The 16336-nt window shown below is 42.1% G+C and overlaps 1 protein-coding gene across 1 annotated transcript in view; it reads right to left on the reverse strand.

Moving 5' to 3' along the window:
• The window catches only part of CDH23 (cadherin related 23), a 1935615-nt gene that overhangs the window by 346004 nt on the left and 1573275 nt on the right, over nucleotides 1-16336 (reverse strand). The window contains exons 33-35 of the mRNA XM_073596703.1: nucleotides 7188-7337; nucleotides 4220-4348; nucleotides 490-618 (exon numbers count right to left, since the gene is read on the reverse strand). Of these exons, the coding sequence (XP_073452804.1) occupies nucleotides 490-618; nucleotides 4220-4348; nucleotides 7188-7337 (408 nt within the window). The remainder of the gene's footprint in view (nucleotides 1-489; nucleotides 619-4219; nucleotides 4349-7187; nucleotides 7338-16336) is intronic.

Raw genomic sequence — 16336 nt, forward strand, 5'->3', positions numbered from 1 at the left:
TGTATGACTAAAATTGATTTTAATGGATTTTTTTTATAACAAAAAGTAGAAAATATCATTTTTTTTCAAAATTTTCGGTCTTTTTCCGTTTATAGCGCAAAAAATAAAAGCGGCAGAGGTGATCAAATACCATCAAAATAAAGCTCTATTTGTGGGAAGAAAAGGACGCAAATTTCGTTTGGGTACAGCATTGCATGACCGCGCAATTAGCAGTTAAAGCGACGCAGTGCCAAATTGTAAAAAGTGCTCTGGTCAGGAAGGGGGTAAATCCTTCCGGGGCTGAAGTGGTTAAAAAAAAAAACAAAACACATTGGAATCCATACGTCCGGCACCAGGCATTTAGATTAGGGGCTGGGCGCATGGATTAGGGGGGGGGGGCGCCCCTGTGCCCCTAATAGACGGGCCGCCACTGCTTTTAATATTTCTACTGTACATTTCTACTGTACTGAAGTCAACAGTCTAACTTTGCAGCAACATTTTTCCACATACCTCATACACACTAACATTGTAACCATATTGACTGCCAATAATAGGAGGATTGTCATTCACGTCTACGACATTCACTGTTAGGGTATAATCTGTTCTTCGAGATGGAGATCCTTTATCTGTTGCCTGAATCTAAATAATTAAGAAGAAAATATGTAGTTATTACTAAGACAACAAGGCAGAAGCCATAGGTTTCCAAAGAAAGTGTATTCATTTGACTTCAGTACTAACATACAAATAACTTCTCCTATTTTAAAACAGAATACAAATATGTGAGATGTCAAGGTCTGCTAAAAAAAACTGCAATAGCACATTTGGAAGTCTGTAAAGAAAATCAGTAAACATCAGTAAACTATTTCAAGTAACCCATCTATGCAATCATATATCATGAGCACTGACTTTTTAGTAATCATGATTCAGAACATTGTCAACCAACACTTAAAGAGGGACAAGGAACAAATACTGCAGCTGCTGACTTTTAAAATAAGGACACTCACCTGTCCCAGGGTCCAGCGATGTCGGCACCCGAGACCGAATCGTCCCTCGGTCCTCGGGTGCTGCCGCCGCCATTCTCTGTAAGGGAATCAGGAAGTGAAGCGCTGCGGCTTCACTTCCCGGTTCCCTACTGCGCATGCGCGAGTCGCGCTGCGCGTCCTAACTGGTCCCCGCTGTCTCTGGGACCCGTGTGTGTCCCAGCAGACAGCGCGGTGGGGACGGGAAGAGGCATAGACTCCCGTGGGAGTCTATGCCGGAAGTGGGTGCAAATACCTGTCTTAGACAGGTATCTGCACCCCCCTCCCCCCTGAAAGGTGCCAAATGTGACACCGGAGGGGGGGAGGGTTCCGAAAAGCGGAGGTTCAATTTTTGTGTGAACCTCTGCTTTAACTCAGGGTTTCTCAAATAGGGTTCCTCCAGAGGTTGCTAGGGGTTCCTTGTGCAATGAACAATTTCTGCTTCTCAAATAAGTTCCCATATAAGGGGGTAATTCTTAGACATGTGCAGAACGGAAACATTTTTTTTTTTTGTTTCGGATAGATTCACTATGTTACGAAATTTGTTTTGTTACGAAATTCGTTTAGTTTTGTTTCAGAATTTGTTTAGTTTCATTTCATTTTCATAAAATTTTGTTTTGTTTTTGTAAAAATTAGTTTCATTTAATAATTTTCTAATGAATTCCAACTTTTCAGAACAATTAGAATTCTGTTCAGTCGAAAAAGGATTGATCGATCCGAATTCTGTGTGAATAAATAGCTGGTTGTTAAGCATAGGGCCGGGAAGCCGGTCTCCCACATCCTTAACAACCATGAGTCATCATCTGTCAGTGGGCTTCCCCGCTAACAGATGAATGTAAAGATAAGGAATGCTGGCATTGCCCAGCAATAAAAAAATGTTTAAAAAAAATGTGTGGGGTCCCCCCAGTCCATAACAGGCTCTTTGGGTCTGGTATGGATTTTAAGGGGAATCCCACACCAATTTAAAAAAAAAAAAAAACAGCGTGGGGTCCCCTCCAAAATCCATACCAGACCCTCATTCAAGCATGCAACCCAGCAGGTCAGGAAAAGGAGGGGGGATGAGCGAGCGCTCCCCCCCCCCCTCCTGCACCATACCAGGCCACGTGCCCTCAACATACCAGGCCACATGCCTGGTGCTTATCTTTTAAGTCCAAACAGAAGTTACAGAAATAGATATTTAATCAGCCTCCACTTTCTAGAATATAACTTCCATTTTTATATTCCTAAGTCTTTATTTTCATTTCCACTTTACTGTTGTAGCAGCTGTGCAGTATTAAATATAACCGTATAATACAATATGCATCAGATTTTGACTACGCTGTCCCCTACATATCTGGTCACAAAAACCACCTCCACACTAGTGTCTAAAAGGATGCTTGTGATAAGTGACATACTATATCAACATAATGCACTTTGGTGGGAGGACAGGAATATTATTTTAAAGGCTAAGTTCACCTTTGCAGAAAAAATGTGCATTTAGTATTTTTTCCTGCAGCAGCCTGGATAGTATTGCAATCACAATCAGTAGATCACGGTTGTAATGTGAGCTCCTACAGACATGCCATCCGGCTTTCAGCCCATACCTCTGTACGAGCTTTCTGTTTGAAAGTCAGGGGACTACAAGAGCACTCATCTTCGCCCCCACAGCCCATTGAAACTACAAGTTCATCTGCTGTGGTGACAGACGGTGATGGTAGTTTATTCATTCACAGGAATATGTGAATGAATGACGCAGGTGTGTGGACGGAGCTCACAGCCGCGCTGTTAAAAATGAACAGTGAGTGTGGGGAGAAGAACCCCTGCCTACTGCCACAGGATGGGGGATTGGGGGGAGGGATGGCAGTATCTGGAACAGGTTACATGTTCCACCCTAAATACGGGTGTAACATGTTCCAAAGCTGAACCCTATCCTTTAAGACAATTCCAACCAAAATACTGTGATTTCAAGTTTCCCAGGAAATATATTTGGGAAGGACTGTGGGAGGTACATGTAATGTGTTAATTTCAGCTGCCTCTCTGCTGTCCTTCTCATGATACAGCTTCAAAACATTGAAAAAGGGATTGGGAAAAGGAGAAGCAGCACAAGTAGCCTATCAGATGATCTTCTGTGCCCATGTGCTAACAAGTTGCATGCTAACAGGAAGAGAAAGCAGAGTAACAGAAAGATGAGCTTATCAGTATGCTGCTTCTTTTTTCACTTTCATTAAGGTGTCCGTTTATGAAGCAGTGAAATCTATTCACTGCTTCGTTCTCCGGCATTCACAGTGAAGATTTTTCTCCTCTGTGTGCCAGTTTATGAAGCTTTGTAGATCGCTTCACCTTTGGAGGAGTGAAGAGATCTACAAATGCTTCAAACAGTGGAGAACGTCCCCTGATACTGGAATCTCGTGAGACTTTACGAGATTACAGCACCAGAAATACAGAGATGTCAGTTTATTAAGCGGTGATAAATTATCACCGCTCAATACACAGACGATTAATGTTAATAAAATAATGAGTCCCCCTACATTATATACATATGTATACACACACACACATTATATATACATGTATATACACACACATTATATATATATACATATACACATTATATGTATATATGTATATATATGTATACACATAAATATGACAGGGGGACATGCTTACAGTGTTGGGGGGTCTGAACGAGGCATAAGGAAGTTAAAAATCTTCCTCCTTCCCCCTCAGATCCCCCGGGATTCTCTCTTCACTCCCCGATTCACCACCTCTGAGCTGGTGAACCTAGGAGTGTGAATTCTGACTCAGATCGCCAGTGAAGCAGTGAGATCACCGCTTCATAAACTGGCCCTTACTGTGTCATTCATGAGAATTCTCCGCGTGTAGAGATAATCGGCGGGAGAACAAGTTCAAACATGTTCTCCCCCGATTATCACTGTTTCATAAACTGTTTATGGACTGTGATCAGCGGTGATCCTCGGGATCACCGCTGATCACTGCTTCATAAACGGACACCTAAGTGCTTCAGCAGGGATGTGATCCAACCTAGACACTGCAAGTGATCAGATAAGTGATACAAGAGGTGGTTCCATATGCAAAGTTGTATACCTTATGGCTAAAATAAAAACTGTAATGACATTCGCAGATGGATATAAAAGCAAAACATCCAAAATAATCTGCAAACTAAATAGGCATTATTATTAAATAGGAATATCTTATATATTAGAAACGAGTGCTATCGTTACCCTTAACACATGCAGCTCCTGCAATTCTCTGTCCAGGGATTTGATTAGGAAAACTTCACCATATGTGTCATTGGTGGTGCGGATTTCAAACAGCCCAACTGCATTGCCACCTATTATGGAAAAGGCCACCTGTGACAAATGATAAAAGAATACATGTTACCAATTGTGGCTTTCTTAATCCAAGCATTATATATAATAGCAATTCTTATAATACACATAATTTGCTATGCTGATCCACTTGCTTCAATGCTTTTCCAAGTCACAGCCCCAGAAAAAATAATGCAGATCCGGAAAGTCGACATAAAGTCCTTATCTGAATACCTACTACAGTAAGTATCACAAGTGTTAAAGAGGTGCATAACAGCCAGTAGGGATGAGCTGAACACTCCCTGGTTCAGTTCGCACCAGAACATGCGAACAGGCCAAAATTTTGTTTGAACACGCAAACACTGTTAAAGTCTATGGGACGCGAACATGAAAAATCAAAAGTGCTAATTTTAAAGGCTTATATGCAAGTTATTGTCTTAAAGCGGAGTTCCACACAAAAATGGAACTTCCGCTTTTCGGAACCCTCCCCCCCTCCGGTGTCAGACAGGTATTTGCACCCACTTCCGGCATAGACTCCCATGGGAGTCTATGCCTCTTCCCGTCCCGACTGCGCTGTCTGCTGGGAACACACAGCTCCCAGCAGAGAGCGGGGACCACTAGGGACGCGCAGGGAACCGGGAAGTGAAGCCGCAACGCTTCACTTCCTGATTCCCTCACCTAGGATGGTGGCGGCAGCTGCCGAGAACCGAGCGGGTTCTCGGCGTCCCCTGCCGACATCGCTGGACCCCGGGACAGGTAAGTGGCAATGTATTAAAAGTCAGCAGCTGCAGTATTTGTAGCTGCTGGCTTTTAATATTTATTTTTTTTGGCGGTGTGGGTGAACCCCCGCTTTAAAAAGTGTTTGGGGACCTGGGTCCTGCCCCGGGGGACATGTATCAATGCAAAAAAAAAGTTTTAAAAATGGCCGTTTTTTTGGTTGCAGTTATTTTAATAAAGCTTATAGTGAAACAATAAAAGTGAAATATTCCTTTAAATTTCGTACCTGGGGGGTGTCTATGGTATGCCTGTAAAGTGGCGCATGTTTCCCGTGTTTAGAACAGTCTGAGAGCAAAATGACATTTCTAAAGGAAAAAAGTCATTTAAAAGTACTCGCTGCTATAATGAATTGTCGGTCCCGGCAATACACATAAAAGTCATTGAAAAAAACGGCATGGGATTCCCCCACAGTCCATTACCAGACCCTTATGAATGGAAGGGCCTGGTAATGAATATTAAGGGGAACCCCGAACCAAATTTTTTTTTAAAAATATGTGGGGGTCCCCCCAAATTCCATACCAGGCCCTTCAGGTCTGGTATGGATATTAAGGAGAATCCCATGCCAAAATTTAAAAAAAAATGGCGTGGGGTCCCCCAAAAATCCATACCAGACCCTTATCCAAGCACGCAACCTGGCAGGCTGCAGGAAAAGAGGGTGGGACGAGAGAGTGCCCCCCTCCTGAACCGTACCAGGCCACATGCCCTCAACATGGAGAGGGTGCTTTGGGGTAGCGGCCCCCCCAAAGCACCTTGTCCCCATGTTGATGGGGAGAAGGGCCTCATCCCCACAACCCTTGCCCGGTGGTTGTGGGGGTCTTTGAGTGGGGGGCTTATCGGAATCTGGAAGCCCCCTTTAATAAGGGGACCCCTAGATCCCACCCCCCCATGTGAAATGGTAACGGATTACAAATGTACCCCTACTATTTCACTTAAAATGTGTAAAAATGGTAAAGAAAAAAAAAAAAAACAAGACACGGCTTGGGACAAGTCCTTTTTTAAAAAATAAAAAAATAAAACTGTCCCAAAAGGTCATCTTCTTCTTCTCTCCCTCCGACAGCCTGAAAAAGAAAAAAAAAAAGCCATAGCATCAGAGGGAGGCGGGGCCTACATTTTTTGTGAAATGGTAGGGGTACATTTGTACCCTGTTACCATTTCACACGGGGGGTGGGATCTGGGGGTCCCCTTGTTAAAGGGGACTTCCAGATTCCGATAAGCCCCCCCACCCGCAGACCCCCACAACCACCGACAAGGGTTGTGGGGATGAGGCCCTTCTTCCCATCAACATGGGGACAAGGTGCTTTGGGGGGGCGCTACCCCAAACCACCCTCCCCATGTTGAGGGCATGTGGCCTGGTACGGTTCGGGGGGCGCTCTCTCGTTCCCCCTCTTTTCCTACGGCCTGCCAGGTTGCGTGCTCGGATAAGGGTTTGGTATGTATTTTTTGGGGGACCCCACTCCATTTTTAAAAAAAATTTGGCGCAGGGTTCCCCTTAAAATCCATACCAAACCTTTGCCGGGACCGACAATTCATTATTGCCGCGAGTACTTTTAAATGACTTTTTTTCCTTTAGAAATGTCATTTTGCTCTCGGACTGTTCTAAACACGGGAAACATGCGCCACTTTACAGGCATAATATAGACACCCCCCAGGTACGAAATTTAAAGGTATATTTCACTTTTATTGTTTCACTTTAAGTATTATTAAAATCACTCCCCCCAAAAAAACGGCTGTTTTTATAAAACTTTTTTTTGCATTGATACATGTCCCCTGGGGCAGGACCCATGTCCCCAAACACTTTTTATGACAATACCATGCATATAAGCCTTTAAAATGAGCACTTTTGATTTCTCTCATAGACTTTTAAAGGGTGTTCCGCGGCTTTCGAATTTGCCGCAAACACCCCAAATTGTTCGCTATTCGGCGAACAGGCGAACACCCGATGTTCGAGTCGAACTTATGTTCGACTCGAGCATCGGGCTCATCCCTAACAGCCAGGCACCTAGCATTTTCAGAAGGAGGGGTCAATAATGGCAGCCTCCATGTTTCCCTAGTGGTAGATGCATTACTGCCCCCAAAAAAGTATCAAAAATATAAATTTGTTTACCACGCCATTATTTCCAGCATCTGGGTCTCTAGCCATGACTAGAGCTATCCTGCGGCCTGTGGGACAGTCCTCTGCCACATTGGCCACCGATTCTGATGTTGGATCAAATTGGGGGCTGTTGTCGTTCTCATCCAAAACTGTAATCTGTACCTGTAGAGGCAAATGAATAAATTCCATCAAACTCTGCTTTATTTTTACACTAAGTTTATCTGGCTATGAAAGGGTGGTTCTGACATTTAGAAAGCGAGCTATGCTGACCTTCTTTTAGTTATGCAGTCCATATGGTAAATTCAGAAGCCTTTGGCACACACATTGGTATTTGAAAGCTTGAGACAGGTCAGAATTGATTTGGGGACACAATCATGGATCAATTTTTATTCTCATAAATTGTTTGGCACTTGCTTGGACTGTGAATAAGTGCCTGTTTGGACCATAAGGACACACAAATCACTTTATTTTGAAGTGCACTATTATTTGCTTGCAATGGAAAAGGAAAAAGTCCTGGAAATCACACAAAGTGTATGACAGGCTCAGTCCGGGCTCCAAGCAGGCCACGCCCCCAACATGTTTCACGCCACCCACAGAGCTTAGTTATGGCCTGGTTGAAGCCTGGGCTGAGGCATACACTTTCCTACAGGGTTTTGCAGAGATGTGCAACTTTCAGGACTTTTCCCATTTCCATTAAATATCTAGAGCTGGCATGAGCTCTGTCCTTGTCAGTACTCCAAGCGGTTGGTACATAAGAGGACCTGGTGGAGTCTTGAGCGGCACCTGTTTAATTATTTAATATATAAATTATTTGCTTGCACTTACATAGAAAGGGCCATAGAAGAACAGATATTTATTTACTGATGCATTGTATAACTTGTAATAAAAGGTCAGGACTAAATTAGGTATTTATGCATGGGACACTTTAAAAACTTTACACTCTTGCACATTTGCTATAGATAATAAATTAACAAAAAATGTTGCTATCTGAAGCACAGGTTTTTCTCTGATTTTGCCCTAAACATGACTAGGGTTTTAAATTTGGCTTGCCTCGTCTGCTCATTTTTACTACCTGTAAATAACCACAAAGACCTGGAGTTAAATGGCCATAAGAGTCTTTTAATAACTAAATTATATAAATAACAGATAAATAACTTAGTAACACAGTGTAAATGGAGCCCCAAGGTCCTATTAGGCATCAAAAGAAGAAAGTACCTTCGTACAACTTAATTAACACCACCCATTTGGAGACTAACAAATCGCAGATACACCATCCTAACAACCGTGAGCTGTACTTCAGAAGAATCTCTACAAAGTAAATTTGTGCCCATACTAATCTAAAAGGACCTTGTAACCCACTAGCTGCATGGCAAACCAACACCAACCACTGCCTAACTCCTCAGCACCAGAAAACGACCATGAATGCAGGGTGTGAGGAAAGTATTCCCCAACTCAGCTAACGTCTGACAGATGACCTCCTCAGACCAACTGCCTGAGCACCCCTCACAGCTCCACCCATTCCTAACCTAGACATTAATTAAGTATATACTTGCCACCTTATTTTCCCTCAAACTAAGAGGAACCCCTCCCAGACCCAAGCCCCTTTAACCTGTCATGCCGGCCATCCATCTATTACCTTCTTTGCTTTTTACTCTTGGCCTCACCGGAACTTTGGTCCACAAGGATCACACGATCATTTTGTCAGGAAAGGAGAGACAAGCGTTGATCTAAATAAAGAACCAATATGACTCTCACTAGGCACGGCAAAGAAGCCACGGCATGAGTCATATAAATCAAGCCCGAGCATGGTGATACACCACAGCGAGCATAGGCAAGCTGAAGTGTACTGCTGATTTAACCTAAGATGATGCAGCTGTGTTTTCCAAGTGTTCACTTATACAGGTATAACATGCAGGACCCAGACAAGACATAACCACAAGGCACCCATAGAGAAAAGCTGATCATCTGGAGAAAATACATGGAAAAATACTGACATGCTAGCGGAAAAACAAACACCATGCCACCAGCATGGTCAAGCTGAGTTTCGCTGAGAAGTTTCCAGAAACAATTACTCGCCATATCTTCCATCTGAGCTAAAGTGCATAGGTTCACAACCTTAAATATTTACTTGTCACCTCAATTCTCTTCAACTCCTACATACAGCAAATGCATTCCTTGTTACATAGAGACATTGGCACAGCACTTCAAACTGTCCTCTGAGATTGGTTTTAGAGTCTAGAGCTGCAATTACTGCTTCTATTTTGCCATCTGTTCTTATGTGTCCATCAAAATTGTACTCTTGGAGTACGACTGACAGAACATAGAATGTGTTTTCATTTATCTATGTGCATTTCCCTGCATTTATATTAAACACGGTAAAGCCACCTGGGACTTAAAGATGTCAAATTTATTAACATAACATAAGAAAAAATACACAGTTTAGCAATAAAATGTAATACGAGCAAAACAATGTCAGACTCTTGTATTATGCAGTAATTTGTAGAGATATTAAACATTAAAGAAGTAACAGTGCTTTCATCAAAATGCATATTAATAATACATACATTTGCAATAAACCAAAATACAAAATAAACAAAATCAATTATCTTTATTTTAATACACTTCCCGATTTACCGTAGTTTTATAAACAACTGTTTAGGAGAGTATATATAAGAGCTCTTGACATTTATGCTTCTAAACTTTCACTGTGTATGAACATTTATGGATTACACTCAATGCAAAATTTTTATATCTTGGTAAAAATTCAATCTGCTAATACAATACAGTACCTGTATTAGTAAAAAGGATGCATATTTCAAATACAATTTTTACTTTGCTTTTACACTCATAGATCTAAGACACAGAAACAGAAGTAAACATATTATGAAATAAAACATTGCAAAAGTGACCGCGCTGAAAAGCCTGTCTCCCAGGATATGGCGGGGGAGAGGCCTGGAGTTCTAGTCTAATAATCAGATTCCTACAATGCATTAAGAAAGTGTAATTACAGCAATCTAAACTTGTGTGCAGTGAAAGATTTATTACTGTTATTCTATCAGTTCAATCAACCTTTGGACTGGGGAGAGCACTTCTTCATCATGTCATGCACACCAGTGCCAAGCTAAGTGTATAAGGCTTAATACAGATGGGCATTAAAAAGAACCAGTGGGGTTTATTTACTAAAACTGGAGAGTGCAAAATCTGGTGCAGCTCTGCATAGAAATCAATCAGCTTCCAGGTTTTATTGTCAGTTTAAAGTGATTGTAAGGCTTTGTTTTGTATTTTTTTTTAAACAACAAACATGTCATACTTACCTACACTGTGCAGTTAGTTTTGACTTCTGGGGTTCCCCGCTGGCACCGGTAGCATCATATAAACCCCCTAGGAGAAGCGCTCTCCTGGGGGTTACCTTGTGGGTACGCTCCCAAGTCTAGCATTCAGCGTCCATTGATGCCGAATGTAGGACTCAGCCCCGCCCCCTGCCCCCCCGCTGCTCGAGTCATTGGATTTGATTGACAGCAGTGGGAGCCAATGGGAGCCAACCCCGGGCAGAGAGGAAGAGCGTGTTTCCGGTGGGGGAATACAGGTGAGTAAAATGGGGGGGCTGAGGGGCCGGTCAGTTAGGATGAATTAAGGTGAAAAAACACGAGGGTTTACAACCCCTTTAAGCACCTGCCTTCAGAGTACTTACACTCCCCTCCTGCCCAGGCCATTTTTCAGCTTTCTGCACTGTCGCACTTTGAATGACAATTACGCGGTCATGCTACACTGTACCCATACAATTTCTTTATCAATTTCTTCACACAAATAGAGCTTTCTTTTGGTGGTATTTAATCGCTGCTGGATTTTTTTCTGTTTTACTAAAAAAAAAAAAAAAAAAAGACCAAAAATTTTGAAAAAATTATTTTTTACTTAGTTTATGTTAGTAAATTTTGTAACCAAGTAGTTTTTCACTGATGTGTGCTGATCAGGCGGAACTGATAGGCTGAACTGGTGGCCATTGATGAGGCGGCACTGATTAGGTGGCACTGATGAGGAGGCACTAATATGCCACACTTATGGGCACTGATAGGTGGCACTGATTAGTACTGATAAGCGGCACTGATGGGCACTGTTAGGTGGCACTGATGGGCACTAATAGGCGGCACTGGTGGGCACTGATAGGCGGCACGGATATGTGGTACTGATGGGCATTGATAGGCGACATTGATGTGCATTGATCGACAGCAGTGATGGGCATTGATGGGCGGCACTGATAGCCAGCACTGACTGGCATTGCTAATGGGCACTGATTGGTGGCACTTGCTGGGCACTTTTTGCTGCCACTGATGGGCACTGATTGCTGGCACTGGTGGGCAATGGTGGGCACTGATTGGTGACACTGTTGGCACTATTTTGTAATCAGGGTACTGATAATCAGTGCCCTGATTACATGTGTAGATGTCCCCCTGCGTGGAGATGCTGCTGATTGGCTCTCCTCGCCAAACACTCTGTCAGTGTGAGGCGAGGAGTGCCGATTACCGGCATCTCCATGTTTACATGTGACCGGCTGTGATTGGACACAGCCGATCACATGGTTAAAGAGCTACGGACGCTGCTCTTTACAGAAATCGGGGTCACGCCGTGTTGCCGCAATCGCCGCGCTGCGTTCCCTAGAACGAGAGCCGCACCGCCCCGCCATCATTTGACGGTGGGCAGGCGGCAAGCAGTTAATTGAAGTTGGAAGCTGATTGGCTACAATGCACAGCTGCACCAGATTTTGCACTCTTCAGTTTTAGTAAATCAACTCCATTGTGTCATGTAAATATAAGAATTGACAGCAATGTCACTTTACACTGATTTCCTAAACTCTGGTTCCTGACAAAGTATCCTTAGGTACGTCTGCCCTAACATACACCAGGGAGCTTGTTGTAGCGTAGCTTTGCTCCTGCCTTTAATTCAAGTATTTTTCATTTAGAGCCTATTCAGGCTTCAGGCACCAAAAGGAGTCTAGGCTTAAAGTGGTTCTAAACTCAAAAGATTTTTTACCTTAATGCATTTTATGCTTACCAGCACTGTGTGTATCTGTAGACACACACAGCACGGATCAAATGAATAGACTGCCCTATGCGTAACATGCAGAAGCATGTGTAAATCACCCCCTCAAAAAATATAGAGTACATGCTCCTGCTACGCAAAATGTGAATGGGGTCTTATGAATGCAACAAAAGGAGCTGCAACATGCAAAAGTGGGCAAAAGCACACACATGCAGAACTTTAACCTTTCTTAAAAACCACTCACCGATCGCCTAAATGCGAAAATAGGTAATTACATTACAGTTTAGCTGCAGCTACATGCCATAACGCCAGTATTCAAATTTTCAGCAGTCGCTGGTCTTTCTGCTAAAAGTGATCTGAGAGGCTGATTAGCCACTGAATCATTTTTAGAATCGGTGGGAGGGGTCGTCCCCTCCTCCCATCGCTTTTCGGGGGTTCTCGGGCTTACCTGGCTCATCAGGAAACCCAGGAACTGATCCAGCGTTGGCTGGCAATGAAGATTAGCAGAGGAAAGATGGCCTCCACTTATCTCTATGGTCTAGGAGGCCCGGAGCGACATCATTATGCCACTTCTGGTTCATGGCTGATGTAAACAATTTTTTTTTAAAAAGCATTAGATGAATGTTTTTTTATCTGATGCTTTCCATTGTAGAGGAGAGATGTGGGGTCTTTTTGAACCCAGATCTCTCTATAAAGAGGACCTTTTGTGTTTTATTGTTGTCAGAAGAGAGGTTTACATTTCTCGTGACAACAATAAAATTGATTAAAAATAAAAATGAATAAAGGAATAGTGTAAATATGAAAAAAAATGTAATAAAATAAATAATAAAAAAAGGCGTGCAGTGACGAACACATATGTAGGTCACGCCCACATATGTTAAAGTTGTTCGCACCACACATGCGAGGTATTGCTGCGAATGTTATAGAGAATATACAATAACAATACTTCTAGGACTAGACCTCCTCTGTAACTCTAAACTGGTAACCTGTAAACATTTTTAAAGCGTCACCTACGGAGATTCTCAAGTACCGTAGTTTGCCACTATTCCACAAGAGCGAGAAATTTTAAAGCATGACATGTTAACTATCTATGTACTTGGCATAACATCATCTTTCATAGTTTACAAAAAAATTGGATTATATATTGTATTTTTTTTAAATTTATTAAAGTGTATTTTATTTTTTTTAAATCGTGTCTAAAAAACCGCTGCAAAAATACCGTGTGACATAAAAAATTGCAACGACCACTACTTTATTCTTTAGGGCCTCTGCAAAAAAAATATAATATTTGGGGGTTCTAATGCTGGTGCATGCTGGGTCGGTGACGTCACAAGGTGGCAGTGCCACCAGGTGACGTCGCCAGCTGGCCTCACCAAACGGCAAGCCAGGCATTCGGCGGTTTGCCTTGGTTAATAGAGGAGCTTTATTTTTTTGGGCCAGTGGTGGCGGCGGCATCATGATTGATGATGGATTTACATCGGGGGCCACTGGTTTTTAAAATGTTTAATAAAGGAATTGTCAAAAACTGCCTCCTCTTTTTATTTATTTTTACACTTTTTTGGTGAATGGGTAGGTGTACTATGTACCCCATACTTATTTACATGGGGGGTGGGCCGGGATCTGGGATCCTACAGATTCTGATAAGCCCCCTGCCCGCAGACCCCTCACAACCACAGCCCAGGGCTGCATGCTCGGATAAGGGTCTGTTATGGATTTTGGGGGGGCCCCCACGCCGCTTTTTTTAAAACACTTTTCTATTGCCAGCAATGGTATTGGATTTCCGGCAATTTAAATGTCACTTCATTCATTTTTTTTCTTTAGAAATGTCAGTTTTGCTACAGTAGGTTCTATCCATGGTACAGATGCGCCACTTTACAGGCAGACTAAGGGGACCCCCAGGCACTTCATTTAAAGGAATTTTTTATTTTTATTCTGGCATTTTAAGCAGCATTAAAATCACTGCTCCTGTAAAAACAGTCTTTAAAAAAAATTTTTTTGCATTGATACATGTCCCCCAGGGCAGGACCCAGACCCCCCATACCCTTTTTATGGTCAATAACTTGCATATAAGTCTTTGAAATGGAGACTTTTGATTTTTCAAGGTCAGGTCCCATAGACTTTAACCCCTTCCCGACCTCCCCATAGCAGATTCACTGCTACCGGGCAGCCGCACTGCGCAGGATCACGTGTATACACGTGATCCTGCACATCCGCGTATCAGGCTCCAGCAGCTCACTCCTGCTGTGATTTTACACAGCAGAAGCTGATCAGCAGGTCCCTTGGACCTGATGTTTGCTGGCACTCGATGATCGTTCTGTACACAGGCAGAACAGCAGTCTGTCCATGTAAACAAGGCAGAGTGTCATTCTGTCAGTACAGAAGACATGGATCCTATGTTTCTGTAAAGCAGAAACACCGATCCATGCCTTCCACTAGTAACAGCACCTCCTCCACTACACTGAAACATTAGCTAGGCACACAGTTAACCCTTTGATTGCCCCTGATGTTAACCCCTTCCCAGCCAGTGTCATCAGTATAGTGACAGTGCATATTTGTAGCACTGATCACTGTTATTGGTGTTAATGGTCCCGAAAAAAGTTTCAAGAGTGTCAGTTAGGTGTCCAATTTGTCCGTCACAATATTGCAGTTACTCTATAAGTCACTGATCGCCGTCATTACTAATAAAAAATAAATAAAAATATCCCATAGTTTGTAGACGCTATAAAACCTTTGCACAAACCAATCAAAATACGCTTTTTGGGATTTCTTTACTTAAAATATGTAGCAGCATACATATTGGCCAAAATTGATGAAGAAATTGTATTTTTTTTTTTAATTGGATATGTTTTATAGCAGAAAATAAAAAATATTGTTTTTTTTTTCAAAATTGTCGGTCGCTCTTTGTTTATAGCACAAAAAATAAAAAACGCAGAGGTGATCAAATACCACCAAAACAAAGCTCTATTTGTGGGAAAAAATGACATACATTTTATTTGAGTACAGCATCGCACGACCGCGGAATTGTCAGTAAGAATAACAAAGTGCCGTATCGCAAAAAACGGCCTGATCAAGAAGGGGGGTAAACCTTCCGGAGGTGACGTGGTTAATGGGGTTCGTCGTTTGGGTCATAACTTTTCCTCTGTTCAGGAGTTCTGGTGTGAACCAACGAGGCAGGTGTTCGGCCCATCTCTAGCCACAAAGCTTAAATCATCTCAAGCTGTTTTTTTGAACATGACAATGAAGTCACTGTACTCCAATGACCTCCACAGTCACCAGATCTCAACCCCAGCACTTTTGGGATGTGGTCGAACAGAAGATTCGCATCATGGATGTGCAGCCGAAAAATCTGCAGCAACTGTGTGATGCTATCATGTCAATATGGAGAAAAATCTCTGAAGAATGTTTCCAACACCTTGTTGAATCTATGCCATGAAGTAGACTTGTGCACAACGGAAAATTTAGTTTAGTTCCAGTTCGTTGTCGTTCGTAAAATACATAATTTAGTTCTGTTATATTCGTTATTTTACGTTAATACGTTTTCAGATACTGTTATTTCTGTAGAGTGTCAATATTCGTTATACTGAATCTCGAATCATGTCGAATGTATTCGTTATATGCACTATAATTTCATTCGTATTTGTTAAAATTCAATATATATGTATGTATGTATATATTCGTGATAGTGATTCGTAGTTTGGAAAGTCATTTGTTTATTGAATCTTTTAACACACACGACAATATCTGTTCTCCTCTGCTCAAATACAATACAACACCCTTCTCACTCAGTTCTCAGGAATGCGCTTTGCCAGTAATCCAACCTCCAGCACAAAAATTAATCAGCTGATTGGACTGTAAGATTTACTTTGAGTTGACCTTTTGTTTCATTAGATCTTTAACGAATTACCGAATCATGTCGAATTCATATGTATCCGCTATAATTTCTTTTGTATTAGATTAAATTCGATATTTATGTATTTATATTGATTCGTGATAACGATTCGTAGTTTGGAAAGTCGTTTGTTTATTGAATCTGTTAACACACACAATGACAATATCTCTTCTCCTCTGCTCAAATACAATACAACACCCTTCTCACTCAGTTCTCAGGAATGCATTTTGCCAGT

Source organism: Aquarana catesbeiana, linkage group LG08 (genome assembly GCF_042186555.1).
Source record: "Aquarana catesbeiana isolate 2022-GZ linkage group LG08, ASM4218655v1, whole genome shotgun sequence".
NCBI lineage: Eukaryota > Metazoa > Chordata > Amphibia > Anura > Ranidae > Aquarana > Aquarana catesbeiana.